The sequence below is a fragment of the Macrosteles quadrilineatus genome, unplaced genomic scaffold (genome assembly GCF_028750875.1).
Source record: "Macrosteles quadrilineatus isolate MER2022 unplaced genomic scaffold, UCM_ALF_1.0 Scaffold_8__2_contigs__length_117827958, whole genome shotgun sequence".
In the NCBI taxonomy this organism is placed as follows: Eukaryota; Metazoa; Arthropoda; class Insecta; order Hemiptera; family Cicadellidae; genus Macrosteles; species Macrosteles quadrilineatus.
This window is the reverse complement of record NW_026542601.1, coordinates 27,100,735-27,126,445: the sequence shown is the minus strand read 5'-3', so window position 1 is coordinate 27,126,445 and position 25,711 is coordinate 27,100,735. Positions and strand designations below refer to the sequence as shown.

The window sequence follows — 25,711 nt, the reverse complement described above, 5'->3', positions numbered from 1 at the left end:
GTAAATCTTCGATTTGCTTTCACGCAAACTCCATATTTACAACTTTTACAAAATAAGCAATGAAAATTAATCCAACTCGTACATTGGCTTTTGTTGTATTATTAAATTAAAGTCCAATGAACGTTACAACTACTTCCAACACCAAACTTATAAAATTGAATCAATTTTCAGGAATGGTCTGACAAAAAAAAATCTTCCTAAATTGAGTTGTATGAAATTGTTAGATAGTTATAGAGAAATATTTTCAATTTCCTACTAATATTTCTTCTAGCCGAGTATTCCAAATATGATCGTTAAATTGCTTGGCGGATATATCAGTAAGTAATTTAACGAGTGACATAGTAAATGGAGAACAGTAATTTCCGGTTCACAGCTTCCTTTGACAGGGATTGCACATCGTGATACAATCTGGACCAATTTTGTGTTTGACGGCGCAAGTTATTTTATATAACTACCTGCAGCTCACGAATCCATCTTGCCTTCTTAGTCTCAACTAAGTTTATATGTTATTTTAAACATTTAAGTAATAAAAGAGTGAAGTAATTTTAGTTTAAATAAATGGCTGCAAACCTAATAAAATAGATTTAAAATCAGTTTCAGACTAAAAAGACACTAATTATTGTCGAACATAAAAAAAACTAAGGCTACGATAAAAGTTGTATATATTTACTTATACACATAGACGTCTCTTATTGTATAATCCAAAAGGAAGATGATTATACAAAACTAATATTCGTTAATGGTGTGACAATAAGTTATAGAACGCTGACATTATTGATTTGTTCTAAAGATTATAAGATAAACTCAATAAAATCTCGACTATAGAAAACAGTAAAAAATTCAAACACTCTAGAACTTGAAAATGAGTTGAAAAAAACTACTTCAACAACAATTATGCTTCTAAGGTTTACACGTTAGAAAAATTGAAGTATTTAGAAGGCTTTGTACGTGGCCCAGTGCAACTTTCTTCAAAATACTATAACATAGCATTACTAATAAAGGACTTTTAACTATCTTCATTTTAGTTTTACAAAGATACAACGACGGCGCAGTACATACAAATGTGGAAGATTAAAACTTAGCATCTCAGAGAAGCAAATGTACACTTTAGAGACGCATAACTAGCCATAACTTACAGCTAGACATTCTCGAGAAACTAGATGTATAAATTACCATCTGATTTGCATAGATTGCAACAAACTCTGTATATTAGCGATCAAATGTCTAATAGGTTTGAGGTTTATATCCACGACTAATTAGTGAGCTAATTATCAGTGGGTAGTGTTATTACTTTCTACAGCAACATGTTGCATAGAATGATTGCACTATGTTACAAATATAGAAATTAATAAAAAAAATTATTCCTGAAGTAAAACATATTCAAGATGGACAAAACTAAATGACAATTTTTCTTCCAAACCCTTTCTTTTGCGGGAAATGTAAAACGTGAATCATGATGTGTTCATTATATCCCGTCGGCCATCATAAGCATTAATTACTTTTAATTTGCTTGCTTTTGTGTTAAAAGTTACACACTCCTCAGCTAATTAGGAGGTTGATTGCATCTCATAAGGAAACCCTGTTTATTTCATATCAGTCAATTAACGTTTATAGAAAATTACTTTTTTTCAACAAAATAACTTGAGGTTTTAGTAGTAGTTATGAATTTAAAAACAATGCGTTTAGTTTAACTTCGACGGGAGGAATAAATTATAAATCTAAATTACGTTTCGTGACGGTGGATGAATTGATCATAAACAGAGTTTTTACAAGAGGAACTTTGTAAGTTAGGGAGGGAGACAGGAATAAAATTGATAATGAACACTTAATCAGTTACTAAATATTATAATTCAATTTAGTTTTGAGAATATTTTATCCTTTAGTTACTAATAATCGAAAGATTTTACGTGGCAGCATAGTGTATAATCTAATAGTAACTAAATTTAACAATAAATTAAAATGTTTTCAAAACGTTAAAAGCACATAAATAAAATGTCAATTGAAAGTAATAGGCAGATTAGTAGCAAAGTGCTATTAAATCTTAGTAACAGTTTTCAAAACACTGGTAACAAAGAAATAAGTTAATTACCCAATGCTAAGGTTGATACGTCTATATCACATCAGCTACAACATCCTGTAATCGATGTCCTATTTATGTCATCTTTAAATTTTACTTTTACAACTGTTTCACAAAATGTGTGACATTTTAATAGCACAAAATATTGTGTTAAAGTGAAATATCAGTATAATATGTCATGAATAATTCGATTTAAGTAGGATACTATTGTACAGTCTAATAATTGAATTCCGAAGAAAGAAGACCGTAACGATTGCTTGACGGTAACAAATGAGAGCGAAACCGTCATCCATCAAGAATAGATTTTGAATGTCTCCAAGCAATTAAACTTGAGAATAAGATTGTGGAGAATCGCTCAGCTAATATAAAGAGGCTTGGATAACGTCTTTGAGGGAAAATCAATCTACGGTTCGGATATTTGGAAGCATTTTATAACAAAATCAAATTGTCATAACATTTTTTTTTATGTTTGGTTCGTTTTACAATAAGATAAATAGCACTTTCTGTAAAATTTTCTAACGCAAAAATTAACTTTCCTAGTTCCAGAGAAGTTGTTGACGAAAACCCTCAAGGCAGGAAACAACTCAATCTAATTACCAAGTAATTTTACCGTCACAGAGTTGTATTGACATTTTAAAAGTAAGACAATTATCTTTTGTCCAAATCTTTTAGGGATTTACGTCTTAATTTGTGGTAATTTTTTTGTATGTTATACAACTATGATTGTGAAAAATTTTTAACTGTTTTTCGTGGTTCACAATAAGTACTTAAAAGTTGTTCGATCAAAAGAGAGTTAAGCACCAAGGAACAGCTGTATAACGAGCAATGCCTCGTTTTGTGGCAATATGTAATCATACCTGGCAGACTCGATTACAACTTTGAACATTACACTTGGATAGCATTGGTAATTAAATTACTTCTCTGTTGCAATACATCCTAGGTAACGTAATCAGGCAGTGTAGTTTCCTTAGTGTTTACCGAGGAGGTTAACTTATTTGAAAGATTATTGTAGAATTTGCAGAATTATTGCAGTCAGGTTTTACGTATTGCAAATGTTTTGAGATCTAGAATCTGATTCCATTCTCTAGTAACACGTAAAAATGCCAAGATTAGAACGCAAATCACGCGAATTTTACTGATTGAAGGATTATAACTCCTAGCTTTTTTCACGATTATTTTTTATCAATTGTCTTGAACAACTTTGGGTGGTTTGTCATTTTGTGATTTTCCACCTTAGGCTGGATTTGTGTACTGAATTTGTGTTTGTGTATCCTTCCCTGACGACTATCAGATTCCAGAGCTCAAAACTTCGTGAATACTACTTTTTTTGTAATCACCACCTAATATCAACAATCAAATAACATAAATTTACCATCAACAAAATCAAAATTCGAACGAGGATGTAATAATGGTCTTATGGTGTTGGCCGTGTCAAACACGAATCACTCACTCACTGACTTGTATTGTTATATGTGTGGAGACAAGTCACCCTGAGAATGGCAATCTACATTCTTCATTGAGGCCGAAACGTTAGTGAGTCAATTTGTCGATTTTGACACAGTCGTCACCCCAAGACCAAGATTCCACTAAGTGACCGTGGAAGCCAGAGAGAGATCCTGGAAGAGGATGTAGAGTTCACGTAACAGCATTTAATGACTTTAACCCCTAATTAAGGTCCCTACCAACGTATTTGAAACATTAGGTTACAGAAAATCACAAAAAAACGTATTAAACTCTTACTGGTCAAATCACTCGCGTTTTCAAACTTCAACAACTGCAACACTGTGGATAATGATATGACTGTGGCTTTGGCAACAAAATTATCATGTACAAAATTATTGTGTTCGATTCTTGTTCAATCTTAGGCGTGATGACCACGTCACACCCTATTACATTATAATGAATCAATTTTGAAATTAGATTTCATCAGAAAAATACGAATACTTTCCATTACTCATTCAGTCATTAATCTTGGAATTCCATATTATCTTGCAAAGAATTTTAAATTTTTAATTGGAAGAGGCGCAAGGGATACTTGCTCTGGCTCACCATTCTTCACATTCCTCACCACAGAACAACTGTTTATAATAAATCATTTTTAGTAACAGCATGCCTCCAATGGAACTCCATACCTTTTCACATCAAATCCATAAAAAACCGATCCCTACTGATGGTGGCGCTGAAAGAATATTACCTTGACCGGCCGCATGGCTTGGCGGGATGGCGTGCGTTAGGCGTAGATGCAGCAGAGGGTGTATGTGTGTCACTGTATGTTAGGGAAGATGAATAAATTTATGCTAACTTATGACTAGTTATGTTACAAACTTTATTGTATTTTTGGTATTATTAGTTTTTTAGAGGTTATCTGTAAGAAAGGACCATGAGGTCCTAAGTTCGTCTCAATAAAGAATTATTTTCATTTAGGCCTAATTATCGGGCTATTGACGGCAAATGAGCAAATCCTTACTAGACCTCTTGACAAATTAGACCTTGTGGACTCACCGATTATTAGACGTAGCAGACAGTGAAGCTCGTGGATCACGGCCATTGAGCTGTTGATGACATGGCGGGTAAGGTGAGTCACGTGACCAATACCGCCGTGACGTCACTGGTGCTGGCAGTTACACTTGTCCCTATCTTATTAGCCAATAGGTGCACTGTCGTCACTGGAACTACACTGGCACTACCGCGGCACATTGCACATTCACCACACTGCTTAATTAGGTCTCACTGGTTTATGTTTTGACGGTAGATATTTAAATAACAAACAGTTTATTGATCGACTAAGAACTTCAATGTTACCGACGGTATTCTTTCACTTCGAAATATCAGTCATAGTAATTTCTTAGGTATATAAACCATCAGCTTTATATATCTATATTCATATGTCTATGTGTATTATCATCTTAACTCAAATCTAAGTACGACGTGAAACTGCAAAAGTACACAAATACAAAACACTGCAATGATAAGTATCATAATAACTACTGACTTCTTCAAGTTAATGAAGTCTTCAAGTTAAACAAGTAAAATTGTAAACAAATGAATGATTGCATGTCCACTTTTTACCATACAAACATTTGGCCTTACTAAAGCTAAAACCAAGAAAAAACTTTAATAAAAAAAGTTAATCATATAAAAGGTACATGTATGAAAGTGTACTCATACGGTTTTATCTAAATATGCGATAATTATTTTTTTTAATACCCGAGTAAGTTAGCACTAAACACCGAGTTAGCTGTATACCTTGAGTTAACTTATGTAGGTTTGTCACAGTAAGAGGAAGTAAATTGTAATAAACGCATGCTACTCGGGGGGTAAAGATGTACGATTTATTAGCCACCTCACTTCACTTAATCTAAATCCGACTTATTTAGATCCCTATGCGATTTACGATATACAATTTTGTACTAATCACGTGAGTATATTTCGCACACTTAACATTTCAACGTCTATTATGTTTAACTCCATGACAGCGAACTTAAATTGTAACAGGTAAAGCGTTTGATTATTTTGTTATAACATTTCATCATAATTTCACGGAATCGTCAGTAAACCTATATTTCAATTTTGCAACGCTCAAAATATAATAATCATTTTTTACAGCAAAATCATTTTGAAACTTCTACAACTACCTAAAACAACTCTACAATTAATAGCTCTGATTGATATAAATGACGTAAAACAAACTTTTAACGACTATAAATCGGGTAAAATGGACGCAGCAATGATTGAAAAAGTTGGCAAGTCAATATAAAAGATGGACCGTTGGGCGCCTGGGAAATTACAAGTAGACGCTGTGCAATAGCTGTCACCTGCTGTGGTTACTTAGGTGGATAAAGTCGTCATAACTTGAGGTAGGATAGTTGGACGTCTGTATTAGAACATAGATTTATCAGGGTAGACACATTTTTGAATGATTGCCAATTCTGAATTTGTATATTAAAATGCACGCAAGAGTCTGTGTTATACGTTAGATATTCGATTCCTTAAATACTGAAACTTAACTCTTTTACTGTGTGGATAGTTCAAAAAACCTTACGCTTTCTATTTTTTAGTCACGGCGTTTATGGCCACCAAGGCTACGTCCAAATTCACCAACATTTTTGGGGTCGTTTCTAATGTCCAAATTCACCAACTTTCTACCTGGAGCAGGTACGATATTTCTCCCGGCGCGCGGGGAAGGAATTCCGAATAGTTTGCCCTCGCCTGCTCCGTCTCGTCTCTGTGAGAGTGTACTTCTTAGCCCTAATAGTACTGTTAAAGCTGTGATTGTTTCAGTTAGGTTAGGTTAGGTTAGGTTTGGTTAGGTTAGGTTAGGTTAGGTTTGGTTAGGTTAGGTTACAGTACACTCTCGCCGAGACGAGACGGAGCAGGCGATGGCAAACTATTCGGAGGGAATTCCTTCCCCGCCCGCCGGGAGAAATATCGTACCTGCTAAAGGTAGAAAGTTGGTGAATTTGGACATTAGAAACGACCCCAAAAATGTTGGTGAATTTGGACCTGGCCAGAAACCAAACACGGATAAATATTTATAGATATATCTGCAGCTATAATATCTTGTGAAATGCTGTATACGATAAGTGAATATAAGAATTTTATTAAAATTTGTCAATAAAAAATTGTCTTAAAGTAAATATGATAAAACCATATAACATGATCATCCATTACAGCCAATCTTTACGTAACCTAAACGAAAGAAAGAAACTAAGATCTTACTTATTAGCAAAATAAGTAGGGCCTAAATAAATGATAAAATAGGTAAAATAATTAACATTATTTAAGATAAGATAAAATAATCCAAAAAATCCAAAAAAAATTTTTTCTTTCAATATAGTTTGTCCGTGCAGTCGATATTATAATGGCTTAAAATACTGACTTGTCAAATTTCGATATTAAATTATCTTTACACGATTATCTTTTGAAAATCAGCTTTTCATCTATTTAATGCAGGAAGTTCCTTCAATGTCTAAAAGACTTGTCAGGATGTAAACCTTATCTTCAGCATCAACTGCACTGTCTGATTCACAGAGACAACTCTAGAGCACACATTACCTTTCACAGAATTGGAACAAGGATAAAAGTGCAAACGACAAAGTGCAAGGGAAGCAAGTTTAGAAATACAGGAACATTTGTGATCTTCTAGATTAAGCTGGACCGTATGAACTGAGTTAAATTATCTAATCCATTAGATGGTTTAACCAGTGCTTAAATGTCTTAGGTAACAATATTTTATGCCTGCATAATGAAACTCAATGTAAATATTAAATTAAACTATTACCACGGTACATTTTCGAGTGTTGGATACAAGATTTTTTTTTTAATGTGCTTATGTAAGTTTTAATGTCGTAATAAATTGTTACAATTACTTACTACCCAAATGTATCTGCTAACATGTATATAAAACCATTAGTGTGAAAATGAGCAATAATTATCATTTACTTGTAAGCCTGTAACACATCTCGAAGATTATATCTTGCAATTCACAGTCACATTGATTATTATCAATATCAGTTTCAAAAAAATTGAAACTAACAAAACTTGTGAAGCAACTTTTTCGTCCCAGAAATAATGTGATCCAGCAAGGTGGAAAACTCTGTTATTTTTACAGGATCGATACAACGAGACATCTTAGAGACGTTTGACAGCAGGCGGAGGGATACAAGTTGACGCGACACTTGACAAATGTTGTGCTTTTGTTGTCACAAGAAACGAATGGTGTAAATACAGTAACACACGGCTCCGGTATGCATTAACATCTCGTATGTAAACTTCAAGTGAAAGATGAATATAACACACGACCTCGGTATGCACCAATATCTCGTGTCTTTGCAAAGGTGCAAAAAGCGCACGACACAGGTATGCATTAACATCTCGTATGTAAACTTTAAGTGAAAGGTGAATATAACACACGACCTCGGTATCCACCAATATCTCGTGTCTTTGCAAAGGTTTAAAAAGCGCACGACACAGGTATGCATTAACATCTCGTATGTAAACTTTAAGTGAAAGGTGAATATAACACACGACCTCGGTATCCACCAATATCTCGTGTCTTTGCAAAGGTTTAAAAAGCGCACGACACAGGTATGCATTAACATCTCGTATGTAAACTTTAAGTGAAAGGTGAATATAACACACGACCTCGGTATCCACCAATATCTCGTGTCTTTGCAAAGGTGTAAAAAGCGCACGACACAGGTATGCATTAACTTCTCGTATGTAAACTTTAAGTGAAAGGTGAAATAACATACCTTTAAGTGAAAGGTTGAATATAACACACGACCTCGGTATGCACCAATATCTCGTATCTTTGCAAAGGTGTAAAAAGCACACAACACAGGTATGCATTAACTTCTCGCATTTATAATAGAGTGAACGGTGAATATAACACACGACCTCGGTATGCACCAATATCTCGTGTCTTTGCAAAAGTGTAAAAAGCAAATGATGTAGGCCTAGGTATACATTAACCTCTCACATGTACAGTGTAACATAAATGTGTAAATAGCTCATACAACCAGTATGCATAACGTCGGGTAAGTAGAGTTTAAAGAGATATAAATACACAATAAATAATAGCATCTTAGTCCAAAATCTCTGTTTTCTTTTGCAATTTAGACACTGTTTCATAATTACTTATTAAAAATCGAAATTTATTAAAAATTAAATTAATAATGCACTTACAAAACGTTGGATAATAATCCTATCTTGTACAAAGGAGAACTTATAACCTCCAGCTACCACCAGAGCTGCAATTAGTTATTACATTAACTAAGTCTGTACAGAGTTTAAGATGTACATGTTTGTTTTGAATTAAATTCAAGGAAAACCTTATAATGTAATTATTTAATTATAAACAATCCCTATTTAAATTGCATCTCTTTAAAAAATTACAAAGTTGATAATCATATTATTTACTTGAGCTTCATGGTGTATTTTTTAGCGAGCAGTTTTATGGATTTCTTGGTTTGCAGGAAATTTCTGAGTTTTTCAACTGCATTAAAAATGTTCACGGTTTTTATTCTCTAAGTCCAACTCATTCCCTATCCAAAATCGACGTTTTCGTAACTGATATCCCATTGAAATTGGTATATTTGAAAAAGGTACTCCAAAATGATTTAATACTCACAAAAATAAGTAATACTATCATTGTAGAAATTAAAATTCAATCGCAAATACTGACCTTTTCACAAAAACAAATAAACACATTTTACTTAATTTGTCTTATAACTTGAAGTTTATAGTTTTCAACATCACTAGATAATAAGGGTGAAATACATTGTGTACATTGCATTGTAGTTCATCCTATAGTGTTGTCATCATGTTCAATATCCACCATGTTGTTTGATTGGCATTCGTGGTTGATATCGCATACAGAGCTTACGGTTATTAGCCAATATGCACGCCGTATATCGCAGTACCAGTTAACCCACTTGTTCGGCCACTAATACCCAACCAAGTCTCCTAGACCTACGGTATATCTAGATCAAGCGGTTGTATCATACTCTATGTCTTATGAACCATCAACTGTGCTCTAAATTCTTGGGCTTTAATAGGGCTTATCATTGGTATATAATGATAGCAATGATAAGAAGTTTTCAGATTAGTTTTTTTTTTTAGTTTTGAGAAGGGTGTAATTCGTAACAATCAAGGCTACGTGATTTTATAATTTTTAATTTTAACCTAATTTTTTTTCTCAAAAAGAAATTCAGGTTAAGTCAACATGTCAACTCAAGATCGTATTTCAAAAACATAAAATAAATGACGATCGCAATATAATTTTACAATAAAGAAAATCAGGCCCCCAAAAGTTTTTCACAATTAAAAAAGTGAGTAAACCAAAACAAAATACCAATTTCAATTTTTTTTTTATTTCACACAGATACGTGTTAGAATTTTTAGGACAAGAATATTTACCTCGTTTGGAACTACAAAGATATTCTTTATACGATTGGATTTCTTGATTCAATTTACTTAGAATTCCTGTACTAGAAAAATATCAAACATGCTAACGAGCTTTTACACAAGAGAAAATCGCTGTTTAATACTAATTGACTGAAAAACAATCACGAAAATAAATTGCAACAGTAACATTGATAGAGTTCTCCTAACCATTAATTTCGGTTGCTATTAGTTTGCACTGACATATACTTACTGTACACACTGTACTGATGTGCTGATGTGATTAATTTTGGTGGTATTCCACTTAATAAACTTCAAGTCACTTAATCTGTACATTGATTCATTTTTGACCTTGAGCTTTTAAGCTTTACATATTATTTTTTACATTTTCTAATAGTGTTTGTTGGTTGATGAAAACAGTCACCAACTAATTTTGTTAATTATGAAACAACAACACAACTGAATGTATAAGTCTGTAAATGATTAAAGAAATTTTTTATAAGTGTACACACTTTGTATGAATAAAAACACATTGCAAAATCTACTTTACTTGGTAAAAATACAACTAACTAGCTTTTACAGCTTAAACAATCATTAGTTAAGTATTCATACCTTTTAGTTTTAAAAGTATGTTTAAATCAGGGTTGTTTTCAGTGACACAATTAGTAAAAAAACACAATTAGTTTTAATAAAGTAACAAGAAACTTTACCACCCACTATGCCATACAACCCACTCACGAAAACCACCCTACAGCAATTTGAATAAAGCTCACTAACTACTTTATTCATAATGCAGTTCGTTTGGTGAAACAGAAAACCAAATTAAGTTGTGTTCAGTTACCTAAAACTAAATAAGGCGTTGGTACGACTCCTTGCGAAACGTGTTGTGGTTAATTATTGGTTGGTTAATTAATGGTTAATTACTGGTTAATTTTTGGCATGCAAGAAACGTTTGCTAACAATAATAATAATATAAAATAATCAAGAATATAATAATGTTTCAAAAATACATTATGTTTTGAACGATAACAGTGCTTTATAGTATAATAGAGCAGTTTTTGTTTAAATCGTCTAAAATAGTTAATCTGCATGCTGCACCAACGAAAATAAAAATTTAAAAACGTTGTTATTGGGAGTGGATTAACTTATTTTACGAAATGAAAAGCACTCCAACTGAATACTAATTCAATACTACAAAATTGCACTGCGAATTAAATAAAAAAATATCAAGGCTGCTTAAAATGATTGAAACTTTGCCCTTTTAAAATGCTGTATTTAAAACATTGTGAGTACTAATTTTATTAAAACAATGAAAAATATTTAAACAATTCACTTTGCGTCCAAATTTTCAATTGTCATACAGTAACTAACAGGTTTTTGTATTGTTTTCGAAACTTTCCATCATTGAATCAGCACAATTGTACTCCATGGGTGGTGGAGAATTCAATGGCGTTCCGATAAAAAATATACTTCCACCACTTGAAACAACAACAAAAGGACTACAGACAAAAGAGGTAAGAGCCATTTCTATTTTGAAAGCACGGCGGGTAGCATTGTGGTAAATGATTTAACAATTGAGTTGAGCGGAACATTTGAATTACAAGGTAACAGTTGAGGTAACAAGGCAACGGTAAAATGTGAGAGCAAACTCTTATGTTTCATTTTACAAAGTAAACCTTTGAGTGCAATTTTTTGATTACAATAGATGAGCTCTTTGCCAGTGATCGTCAGTTGTATCTTTAAGCGAATATTGTTAATATAAAATTGCGATTAGTGATTGCAAAGAAAATTTGTTGAAAATCTATCAACTTATTATTGCTTTGTTAATAAACATTAAAAATTGTATTGTTATGTAATATGAAGGCCTTTCAATCACTATTGTATTGCTATTTATAACTTATGATTGAATAATTTAAATTTTACATTCTTTGCTATTTTGCACCGCTTTATTTCTTCAATAATAAAATATTAGGTGTAAGAAAGGTAAAGACAGTTTTTTTATAGTTTTTTTAACGGCTCATGTAAATTGTTCATATTTGTCAAAATTTTGAAAACTAAAATTGGATTTATCACTTTAGCCATATCACAGCTACGTTATGACAATGTAACTACAGTTGCTTGTGTTTTTGCTCAGTATACAGTATAAGTAACAGGTTGGTATCAGTGTAATAGTTTGAAATAATGCTTATTATTTCAAAGACCTAATGGCTGATTAAAAAATAGATTAAAATTTGGCAACTCGATCAAAATACTATTAATGAAGTAAACCACTACTTATGTTAGTAATCATGGAGTATTGCTAAAGCGGCAAACTACGATTGCATTTTTAAGAAGCAGGAAAGTAAATTTGAAAAATAGAATTTCTGATCGAACAATGGCTTTGAATCCACTTCACAATATGGAGAGGATAAGAGGATAAGCTTCTTTAAATAGATCGGCTCCAATAATGCTGATACGAAGATGTAAGGTACATGCATTTCTTTATAAACTTAACGTAAAGGAACTTAGTTGTTTTGAACTAAACACAGAAGGTATGAAACGTTAAAGAAATCTGCACATTTACACGAAACTTTACTCGCAACTTTGCAAATTCTATAATGTCATCATCAGTTTTTCGACTTAACCCTTATCTCTAACACTTTATACGCCGTACTAAACAACGCCCATGTACACCATTAAATATTCCAATTTCGATTAAAAACTTGATATTTTCCTTGGTTTAATTTAATGAGTGGTGGAGTAAAAGACAGGGAATACATTTATCTAAATGCAATAAAGTAAATTTGAACTGCAAGCTATGTTAAGATAAAATGAAAGTATTTTGTATTACCGTTTAATAATTAAATATGGTTACACATATACCACTGATTAAAAAAAATGAACAGCAAACAATTTAGCTATTTATGATATTCAGTAAATAAATGCAGGAGCGTCATGAAAGGGGGTGGACAAAATTCCAGCACCAAAATCATTAAATATTATGGACCCCCCAAGGCTAATAATACTTTAATATTAATCAAAAATAAATATTTAGCCCTTTTGGATAGCCAACTCAGCAATGTTGAACACGTATTTTTCAACATTTACCCCGGACCCCCGGCTGGCTGGGTGGTATTCCATACCCCTTGGGAAAGGCCGACCCAAAAAAATCCTAAGCCACAGAATAAAGGAAACCGAAGTTAAATTATTTTGGGTTGGAAAATAAATTATAAACTGTACTGTAAAAAAATTAAATGCAGGAAACTTCTTCCACAAACAGCAGTTGACAAATATTACAAATATGGTATATTTGTTTGCATAACACATCTTGGCAGTTAACAGTACATTAAATAACCAATGCAAAATGCTTTGGAACTCTTGACCTCAGTTCGGTTTGGTCATAGTCCTAAATGCTATGGAGGTTGTATTGCTGAAACGTTTAGAAGTCAATCAAGTGCTAAAAAATTCTAAATACTAGATATAAAAGCAGATTACAAGAATGCAATCAGTTATAATTTTAATACGTTTTACAAAAAAAGGAAGAAATTGTACCAAAAATAATCCTGAATGAGTGTATACAAAATGTAAAAAAAGGTGTTTCATATAAAAAGGTTACGATGGAATTTGAATCGATTGCATCAAATTAATACTATCAGATTTGTAGAGTTCAGTTAAATTAAAAACAGCGTTGTTAAAAGTGGTTAAAACATCAAAAATAAATATCCATTAAGTGGTAAAATTCTAAATATGTCACGCCATTTTATTCACAACGCAGGCAATTATGTAGACGTATTTTCTTCAAAATTTCTCTATTAGAAACGTCACATGAATCCAAAATAAGTACAAACCTACTACACATTTAAATTATTACATGATCACAACAATGTATCCACCAATTCGATGGTTCATGAGTAAATCCGTCAGTAGCAAATTAGTTGTACCGGTCACTAACACACTCACACACATACACAGACGCACGCACAGCGGCGGGTCCCGACGCGATATGCGAGGGTAACGTACAGCCTCCCCCCACACTTACCCTAGAACCCCCAATCACCCCTACTGCCCACCACCCGTCGACAGCGTGCAAATACTCCCAGATAGCAAGCTAATAACCAGGTATTAAATACCTGCACGCGGGCAATGGATACATATTTGTCCAACACCTAAATACCTTTGTCGCTCCTCATTTCAAGAGGTGGGTTTCATGTTGAAAAACTCGTTAAAGTGTTTCTTAGAAATATTAGCCTTTTCCAAATGTTAATGAACGTGTGATTGTTCAACTTCGAACTAAAACCCCTGTACTATACGAAGAGTCACTTTGATGATGAATGATTTCAAAAACGGCTCCAACGATTTTCCCTAAAGTGTCTTAAACATCTTAGATTTAAGTAAAAAACCAAAATTAATGACAGGCTCTGACTGGTAAAAATTTATTTTAAAAACTTTACATGAAATGGTAGTGTTTTGAAAGATTCGTTTCATGGAATGCCACATTAACAAAAATGTAGCAAAGCAATTGTAACATATGGGGATAACAAACCATATTCAGTAAAAAAAAATTCATTCGGATGATAACCATTGAGCATATAATACTCTTAATGTGTAGTGGTTCTATGTGAAATGGGTTGACTAGATTTAAGATTTTTCAAATACGTAAAGTATTTTAGAGCAAAACATTATACGCTAAAAATTGAACTAAGAGCCTTAAAGAAAAGCCATGGACGTTATAACAGTTTTCGACGACGCGCTGCCGTGGGCGATTTCATTGTTCCCAGTTGCTAAACGTTAAAACAATGCTTGTCAGAAGATATTAAATATAAAGAATATTTTAGCTTTATTGTTGACATTTTCAATATAAATTGATCGTCGGTATAAAAAATGTTTGTTGGTCAAATAAAGAACTAAAACAGGTCATCACTAAAGAGAAATTGGCTATCTAACTTTATTACTTTATAAAGCCTAAAGCCAAGTCTTTTATGAAAAATGAAAATTAAATGAAAAATGATTTATTTAATCAGGCAAAGTTAGGGCCACATGGCCCTCTCTTACACTTAACCTGTTTAGAGTATCCAAAGTGTATATGAACAGTTTTTAACAACTATTTTGTTAAGTTTGTACTACATTTCAATATATTAAAAGAGTATATTTAGGAATGCAATGGTTTCGAAGAAAACTACATTTTCGGCCTAGCATAAAACTGATGCGTTTATCGGCTCTGTAAAGTAACTGACAGAGGTAACTAGGTGTCAAATCTAGACCTATGTACGATAAAATGTGGTATGATATTTCACTGATAAGAGATTTGCTGTTATAAACCAAGCGTTGTATTAAAATAGGCCCAATACTATATTCCAAGTGCTGAGTCCAAGTTTTTACAGTGTTTTCAATCTTATGCACACCTGTATATAAAATACGCGTGTTATTGAATTTTGTACTCTATATCTCCCTCGCAGGGGATGAACACATCAAACACTAATGTTGCACATTGTCCAGCCTGTATTGGATAGTCTTATGAGTGGACAAGTAGCCAATCAAGCAGTGAGTGCTGTACGAGATTCTATTGTCCGTGCGGTTCCACCACTCAACGCTCTAAAGCGATTAGATGAAGCCACTTGCACTACACCACACAGGGCCCCTCAGTGCATGCACCTTTCATTGGTCAATAAGTAATATGAATTACAAATTGGATTTCATGCAGGTATTTTCTACAATATAGAACGTAATCCTTGTTGTGGTCAATTATTTTTGTTGTTTAAATAAAGGAACTACAGTATAAAAAAAGTCACACAATTGGTTGAACACAATTGGTCTTTGGATGGATTCGAACCTCGGAAGGATTGAAGTCTCGTGCACTAGACCAGCCACATTTCTGGTGTATGAGTCAAGACTAAGAAATTAAAGACTTAAATTGACTGGTGTTAATTGTTTATATTTTTATCTAAATTAATGCTAGCACTTTCAAAACTAAAATTTGGTCCATTTCTTTTGCCCAGTTACAATGATTATAATATTGCGTGCAAGAAAATTGTTACTGTATATTAACAAAATGATAGACATTTTAAAACTTTACTGCGTTTGGTAACAATTACCGTTTTCAATACGGTGTTGACGGAACATATCCGTCTGGCGACAGACGCGCGCCCATCGCAAGTTTCGGCAAAGTTGGCACCATTTCGGCAAACTTCGAGGCTCATTTTCGGCTTCATGAGACTGAATTGCTCGAGGAAAGCACAACTTTAAATCTCTTATGAACACGAGTTGAATTGTTCATAGCTGTTTTCCATCGAAACGAGATATTTTCCTTGTACCAAACTATGTTTAAAACATAATTCATGAACTTAGTTATGACCATCGTCATGTTTAAGACTGGGTTCTAAATAGCCTGACGTTAAACTTTGCTAATTATATTTGTTTCCGAGAATTACTATGTAACTCATAAGAGATTGATAAATGCCATTTATTTTTCCAAAACTTAAAGTAAGAATCAGTACTAGTTGCCTTAAAAGTATGTATGATAAGGACATAAATTTTAATTTGTTTTTATGTTTATGGTAATTATTTTAAAAATGTGAGATCGAATGGAGACGTCATATAAAGAGAGGATTAATTTAATGTTGTTTTTTCAGCACGTGATTAGTATTACAATAACGACGTACGGTATATGGTATGCAAATACCAGAAGTATTTTGTGAACATCCGAGCAATTAAAAACGAGTTTGTTGGAGAAGCGTAGTGGAGAACAATTATAATATTGTTAATAAACTTTATTAAAGCATCAAATACACTCTTACTCATAACAATTTTGGAATTTATGGCTGACATTATGTCATAATACCAAACGGCCACTTTTACAAATGTATCTAATTGTGATTGGCCGTGACAACATGAGGTCAGTGAAGGGAACAAAAAGATACAAAGGGAAACCGAACAAAACGTCCAAAACACAGATGGTCTTTTCACTTTTTCTGACAAAGGTTCATAAAATACACAGCATTACATCAACAATTACGTCGACTTCAGCAACCTTGGAATTAGAAAAAAATACAGTTTGCATTAAAACATGTTACTACGTGAAATGTTTCACTTTTCCCTATGTTTACTAATTTACTTGTGTCGTGTTCATTTTAAATAGTATTGTTTTTTAGTTTACGCCAATGGCATTCCACAAGAGTTCAACGTGATAAATACAGTGTTGTTTAATTATTTGCTTTTTTTTTAATTTAATCATCGATTTAAATGGAAGAACTTATTTAAAATCCCAAGGTACAAGTAAACCAATAACTCGAATTACAAAAAATTGATCGAATTCAGTAAGAAAAATATAGCCTGCTTCAGATATTAAAAATTGTATTTCTTTAGGTAGTGTTTTTGGGTTAATTTACGTTTATGTCTCAAGATGTATAGTTATCATGTTATACTGTAGTTGTGTTATAGTTATTATGTATTTAGTATTAGGGCATACGGTAGATTCTATTTCACTAACGATTCTACACAAAAACTAGGATAAATCTGTAATTGATGTGAATTTTCTTCTTAAATTTAATCGAATGGGCTGAAATTGTTCAAAAATGCAAAACACGTAGACCGTCAACACGTAAGCTTGTAGGACTATGTCCTTAAAATACCACCGCAACTAAGTATAAAGTTTGTAGATGGAGCTTTTGGAAGTAAATACTGATTAGTATCCGTCGTAATGAAAAGGAATCAACCACGTGTTTATTTTCTCTCTTCACAATAACTCTCTTTCCACCTCAACTTGATTTTGATTTCTTTTCCTGCCACACATAATATTGAAAAAAAACTAAAGGAAGTGATGCATATGAGTTTGTTTCAATGGGCAATGGTGGGTATAGATAAAGGTTTTCTACATAAGATTTATATATTTTTGACATAAGATTGTATACAACGAAGGAACATATTTTTGTATACCCATTCGTTGCACACCACAAGAAAAAAAAACTAGACATTCACAAATACATTATTTCACCGTTTAAAATAACTATCTATATAGTCATTGAACATTTATCTTAAAATATTTTCACAACAACTTGGTGTTTAACTTTTTCAATGTATTGAAAAATCTCAGCTCTATTGATTCAACGCAATTTTCAAATCACATGTATGCTACGAATATCTATCGTACTATATCTCCCGACTATTTATTTATTTAAATAGTACACAATCTGCATGTTCTGTTTAGCAGTAAGGTCCATACACGGTACACTGCAGTGACAAGGGTAGACGGAGACCAAATGCCTGTCTCTTCACTTACACGAACACGGACAATGGATGAGAAATCACTTTATAGACCCGGGCGTGGATCACTTAGTTTCGAACTAGTTGTGACACTGTTCAACCACAGGGAAGTAAGGAATTCAGTCCTCGATTCTCATCGGTTCAAATAAAAAAATAAGGTGCAGAGTAATTGTTCTAGTATTGTAAATTAATAAAGTAGATATAATGAAAACAAATGTATACATTAAAATACCAGGTTATTCACAGGTTTAAAATTATTTCACTAACTAAACCCAATTTTAACTCCATGTTAATTTACCTACCTATGAAAATCATGTTATTAACCATAGTACTTGGCAATAATAACATAAGAAAGTTCACCCAGCATTGCTCGGACTGCTAAAGTTTGGACATTTTGTAAACAGCTACAATTATTAATTTAAATTCGATCATACAACGAGATTTAAATGTGAACAATGAGAACTAGATGTAACGTGTTTTACAAAATATAACTGAAATGTTGCCAGACGATCCATTATTCTAATTCTGTTTTAAAATAATGCCATCTGTGTCACAAAACAGAATATAATATAAAATATACTCACAAAATTAAAAAGCTGGTTGCCGTATTTCGTCATGAGTACATACCTGAAAAATAATAAGAGTTATGACCATGCAAGGTTAAAATATAAATTTTGTACAGAAATAGCCTACAAAATTTCAAACAATTTAAACATTTAGTATATAAATAAAATTAGGAAGGTCAACTTATCGAGATAAAAGTATTCCAATAAATCGTCAACTCGTGCATTAGACAAGAATAAACATCAAGTAAACTTTAATAGTATATTTCGTACCTAGGGCCGAAAATGAGGTTTCGCCGGCTCGAGATAGTTTTTAAGTTCGAGACGAAGTCGAGAACTTAAATTGATCGAGAGCTGCAAAACCATTTCGGTCCGTGGTACGAACGCTATTTTTCACCACACTATACCCTATTACCACTTTTGACCACTATAATAATGCACACTGATACAACACAACTACAACTTGGTTATGGGAAGAAATAATTTGAGTAATCAGCAAAAATAAAAATTAATAGTTGCTAGGCAACGGTGACAATAATACAATTCTATTGCAATGCTATGGATTTTGATTGTGTATTTAAAATGCATTCATGTTTTAAGTAAGTAAGCGGACAGCTGATTTTGCGGCCCGGGCTGTAAAAACCAGCTCGGTCCCCAAATGACGATGACAGCTGGCATAGCCAGCAAAACGTAACTTTCAGCCACCAATTAACGTATGTAATACAGCCAAAAACATCATAGTGTGGTGAAAAATCTATATCATCCTAAAATGTGTGAAATTATATGTGTCAGTACATCAATAACATGTGAACCTATCACCGTTGTATCTGTAATTCGTGTGCAATACATAACCGGCGCTCATATTTGGAATTAAAAATATTACTGAAATTAATAATAGATATTCAAAAATCAAATATCCAAACAGGATTGTTAAAGTTTCAGTTAAATAATGATTGAATATTATAAAGTAAAGGAAAGAACAACCGCAAGTCAGGTCCCTTCAAAGATATGGAAGCAATTTAGGAAGGTCGCTTCTGGGATATGTCAGTGTTATTGCTACGAAACTACTGTTTCATCCTTTTATCGCTTTTTAATGTTTGAAAGCATTAAATGGATGTAAACAATACTTAACGTAAACCAAATGATTACACATTACCGGCTAGATTGAGGACAATTCTTAAATGGTTTAGTAAATGTATTTACAGTTATAAGTAAAAGTACACTACTAAAATGTTATATGCAGCCAACGATATGAACCTAAAGTAGTTCTTTACATTGTTGTATGCAGCTAGCCTTAAAATGTATGCAGGCCACTCTTAATATAATGTTATTCACATGAAATAGCTTTTGTATAGTTGCATTTTTGTTGTTGTTTTTTTTTTAATATAGCAAATAACGCAAAAATAAAAAATAAAGGATAACAATTATTTGACAGACTAATTAAATTACGCCAATTAAGACAAAGAAACGTTACCAGACAACATGACAAGGAAAATTATTTCTTAGTTAGAACATAAATTGAAAATAGAAACTTCTAAAGATAAATAGTTCCTAGACATTTCGTTTATAGACATTTCCCATTGGTACACGGATCTCTAAACAAGTTAAAGACCAAAAACAATTAGTTAAATGATTTTGACTGTGTTTTAAAATTCAATTTATTGTATTGTCGCTCTAAAAGATACATCGAACACATATATAAAACATATATTGAACTGTATGAATACATAATATGTTATAAAGTATTATTTCACCACATGACGAAAAGCGACGTAGCAAAACAGCTAACTACGCATTACCTCTCAATTTAAAACACAAAAAGGTCCGCATATGGCAAACAAACAGCCAAATGGAATGTGACATTGTTTTATTGGGCCAGGAGAATTATTTATCGGGTATTGCGCTCACCACGGCAAGAGATTCAATTAACTTGGGAAAACAATTTCGCTAAATTGTGCTCTAACCGTGTTCTGTTTAGATGCACAGATGATGTTATCAATTATATGATAGTCTCGTAATCAATGTTTCCTTATGCCCATTCCATTAACAAGGTCGTTTTAATGGCATCCTTTGTGGATTCCTTTAATATTATTTAGGTGATCGATTCCGTAGACCTAAGGCACAAACCCTATCCGTGCCCAACTCCCACACGAATGTGAGAGGGGCGGCACTGGAGAGAACCGTCCATGTCAACAACCAGTACGTTTGCTGGAATTGTGACCGTACAGGACACTTGTTCCGCGATTGCCCTGAACCGAGGACGTGGAAATGCTTTTATTGCAAGACCAAAGGCATTTCTACCGCAAAGTGTAACTGCAAGGCGGGAACCGCCCACAGGATTCAGCTAAGAAGGGGGTGGCTGAGTCAAAATCCCCAATCCGAAACACAACCTCCCCAAGAATGGAGCGTGTGGCTCCAACGAATAAAGGATTTCCCCGTCTCGACCAATCACGATGTTGTTTCCCTCGACACAAGACCCTTCGTAACCGTAGAAATATTCAGTCGACCGTTTAGGGCCCTCGTGGATACCGGCGCCGTAGTCAGCCTCATTGGTGACCGTCTCGCAACGTTGTTAAAATCCCAAGGGGTTCCGCCTATAGACAGCGATGTTGATATAAGAATGGCGAATGGCATGCTGTCTCACATCACGACTGGATACCGAGTTCGCGGATTATTCGGCGAACTCGAATACGAATGGGACGCGTTGCATGTGACGGGATTGGCTTGCGATTTAGTTTTAGGAATAACGCAAGTTAACGACCTCGGCTTAGCACGATTTGAACTCACTGTAGAACGCGGTCCTGGAGAATGTTCCGGACCCGCCAACGACGTAGCTGCAGTGAGTAGGCTGTCGAATGACCAGGGCAAGCTACTGGAGACGTGTCTAGCCAACGATTTCGCGCTCCTCAAGAAGGTCACGTCCGACCTGGAAGGTGAGGAGGAAGAAGAGCCACCCCATCGACCCGCGGTTGCAACGGCCGCGCTGGTGGAGGTATCCCCAGCCAACCGTCGCAATGCTCCCGCAGATACGCCTCACACCCCGATCGCCACCGCATCGTCTAACCGGTCAGTGCCACAGGAGGTGCGCGACCTCCTGTCCAATTTGCCGTTGGAAGACACGAGGCGGCGAAGGAAAAATCAGAGGATGAAGGTGTTCAGGGGAGATGGAACGTTTTTTCGGGTCCGCACGAAGAAGCTGCGTGCGATGAAGGACATATATTGAGGCGACGTGCCCATTTTAAGAAGAGTCTCAATTTTGTCATGTTTTGCTCGAGTAGAGTTTCGCAGCAGACGCCGTAAATACCCTAAGTTTGGGTATTCTTTTTTTTTCTTTTTTCCGTTTTTCTTTTTTTCTCTGCGAAGTAAGAGGGGGGTTGTAACGACCCAAAACCCGTCAAGGGGTAAAAACCCGATTTTAAAAAGTTTCATCTTAAGTATTATAATTTTCTAAGTTCGGGGTAAGCCGCTCCCGCGTTGTCAGCGGCATCGTAGGGGCAAGGGTCCTACGTCATCGTAGAGGGGATGACGCTAGTTACCTACCCCGCCGCCAGGGGCGATGGTGAAGAAGGACCAGAAGAGCAGACCTCATGATCAGTCGTCCACCCGCTACCGAACCGTCAGTACGCTTGCTGTTTGGAGACAATCCAACAGTCTATAACCTCCTACATTCTGGTCAATTAAAGATTTCCCCCGTTCCTGGTAGAATCATAAGTCATCAGGTTAGTGTGCCACCGAATTTATTTTGTTTAATCTCATTTTTAGAGAAGTTTTATTATTTTTATTTTACTGTGCTGCAGTCGCGCGCACCCCGCACGCTTTTTCACGTACGAGCACACTACCTTTTGTCTTAAACCAGCTTCGGAAATCAGTTAAGTTGCCGGAACGGTTTACGTACGACTTACCCCGTTACCCCGGACCGTCCTACGTAAATTTGGTTTAAAAACCCCGTATCGACTCTGGTGATCGACCGAGTCTAATTTTCCCGACACGTTTACTTTGGTGATTACCAAGTAACGACCGAATCACGTTTTAGTTAAGTTTCTAATTAAGTTAGTCATCCGCATTCTCGATAATTTATTCTAAATTTAACTTCACATATTTTTCGAGTGGCTATGATGAGCACTTGTTGAAGGTAAGCTTAACATTGTAAGCATTATTGTTGTAATTAATATTCTGAGCCAATAAACTCGAAACGATAATTAATTAACGAACACGTTAGAGCCCTGGACTATCTCATTGTAGGCTAAGCTATCTGGACAAACATAAGGTGTGACCTAATTTCAGGTGAGACGGCAATCACGTACTATAAAATCTCAATTTTGTCTCTCAACCTGAAATTTCGTCATACCTTTTGAATTTTCATTAAATTTGGTGGAAATACTGTTTATGAAACATAGATACTTGTACAATGATAGTAAAACTTTTTTATAACTTTGTATATTAAGTAGTTTTATGTCTAGGTGAATTCAACTGTAACTACTCAATTGAGCAATTTAAGAGGAAAGGAGGCGACATGAAGATGTCAAAACTTGTGGACATTAATTGAAACTGGGACAACAACTGTAGTGAGCTGACCAGCTGAAACCCCGTGGCAAAACTTCTCAACATTCTCTACAAGATAATACGGACATTATCTTATATGTCACTCAAGAAATACTGTGTTCACCACAACAATATGTTAAGCTGTTTTGGAAACGTAATTTTATTACGTTTTGCAAACCACGACCAACAATCATTGTATTTATTATTATTGATAAATGTTTGCGTTTATCGCCATGTAAATCGGTTGAAACACAGATCAGTAGTAACAACCCTAAATTGCTGTGGTACAATAATAACCACAAACCTCAAAATGCAATGTATAACATTGCTGTTGAGTAAATATTTTTTTGTTTTAACAGTGTTCATTTTTAATGTGGTTAATAGGGTTAGTACCTTGGGTGAATGGTTCTTTTAGATTATCTCGAACATACGAAACACTACTTTCAAACTCAGATGCTAAATATACTATTTTAAACAAAAATATAGTCCTCAGTATTCAGAAAGTAATTTAATATATGAATGTGGAGTTTGCATTTTCGCGAACACCAAATATTGTTCACGAATGTTAATGAGTTGGATCCACTGTCATAAGAAAAGTATTTTTTTTTTCATAAATCAATCATGTATATTTTACTGTTGTAAGCTGCAATTATATATTTCAAATTGTTAATTGACAAACGAAATAGGTAGTTCAAGTATGAATTCCAACTTTTAAAATAAAATTTCTGTAAAATTAAAGAAATTAGTTAATTTATTATTTTTTTAAATACAACGCGTTACAATGTTTACGGTTAGTTGTATGAATTTGTACGTGGCTTGGACAAAGAAAACATTGTTTTAGCTGTTTTTGGTATTCATAGGTAAATAATATGGAGCTACGTAGTGGATTCCAGTACGGTGAGATTTTAATAACGCCAATTAAGGGAATGAAAATAACCTTTTGATTCGTCCAATCCGCAAATATGCCTTTCGGATCCAATCAATGGACCAATTAAGGATTGTTTGTTAAAGAATTCAATAAAAGAATCTCAATCAACACCAATTGAGAAGATTGCTTGATTTGGCAATGCCACAAAATTGATCTCAACGAGAATGAAAAATCGAGTACGATTTTTACAACGGTTTATAAATTGTTATTTTGAATCAATTATATATTCTGTTTTAAATAACAGTTCCTAGTTATTGAATATTTTTAATCTAACGCGGCAAACATCAAAGGAAAACTTAAAGAATTGAATAAATCAAGAAATAACGTTGTCTTTGCATATATCACGCCCAAGAGTATATACATTGACCAAGAGGTTGGATAAAAGTTTGTGATTTAGTTTATTGTGTAAAAAACAGTATATGATACTTCGGGCTCCTATAAGTCGCGTTCAAAATGTATTCATATTTAAAATTTACATAACTAATTATTTAGCGAATTTCCCTATAGGGAAGTAGCTATTACCGTAGGTCTCATGGTAAGACTTAGGCCCGGGACCGATTTACTTTTTCATTTTGATGTCCCCAGAGGCCAAAAACACCATTCGTTCAAATTTTTATATATGTATATATATATATATAGATATATATATATATAGATATATAGATTTATATATATATGTGTCCGTGAACACGATAACTTGAGTAATTTTTATCCGATTTTGATTAAATTTGGTTTGAAGGTGTAAGGCGGGATAAACTTGAATGAGTTCGCGATCCAGCATGATCGGACCATGGGAACAGGGTTTTATGGGGGGTTTTATGGGGTAAAAATTGGTTTTTCTCACTTTTTACCCTCAAAACACAAAATTTCCCAATTTTTCTCTAAACCTTCTTAAAGAGCTTAAAAAAACAAACAATTCAGTATATCAAAGTGTTTTTGTACGGTTATTGGTTACGGAGAAAACTAAAAAATTGTTAATTTAAAATTCCCATGTTATTCTTATGGAGAATATTGTAAAATGTTGTAGTTTGCTTGTTTATGGATATCTTTTGATCAAACTTGGCAAATATATTCATTTTCTACTAATCAATAATTATTTTACTTAAAACACACACTTTATTAGTTTCCTTGTAGCAGCAAACCTAGGTACTCGTTAAACCTAATGTTATTTAAATAGATCGATTGAAAATCAATTCAGCCAAATGGAAATTCGCTTAGACGGCAGGTTTGCTGCGGCGGGGGTATTTTTACTTATTATGAGACATATAGAGTTTAGAAACCGTGCATTATATTATCGTGTTGCACTAAACCAACAAGAAGAAGCCAAGTCGACATCTACAAACTATTTTCGTAGATACATTAGAATAACCTTTCTAGGTTTTGTTTTAAGTTTAAGTGATAATGTTAACAAGATATTACAATTTTTCCTATGTTTTCTATAGCCAATCTGTTAATGAA

At 33.9% G+C, this 25,711-nt stretch overlaps 1 protein-coding gene across 7 annotated transcripts in view; it reads right to left on the bottom strand.

Moving 5' to 3' along the window:
* The window catches only part of LOC129000963 (neural-cadherin), a 477,113-nt gene that overhangs the window by 224,058 nt on the left and 227,344 nt on the right, over window positions 1-25,711 (bottom strand). The window contains exon 1 of one of the 7 annotated variants that reach the window (XM_054428069.1): window positions 4,580-4,712. The exons of the other annotated variants lie outside the window; for them this stretch is intronic. Within the exon in view, the coding sequence (XP_054284044.1) occupies window positions 4,580-4,625 (46 nt within the window). The 5' untranslated portion in view covers window positions 4,626-4,712. Of the gene's footprint in view, window positions 1-4,579; window positions 4,713-25,711 lie in introns of those variants that run through there. 7 annotated transcript variants of the gene reach the window in all.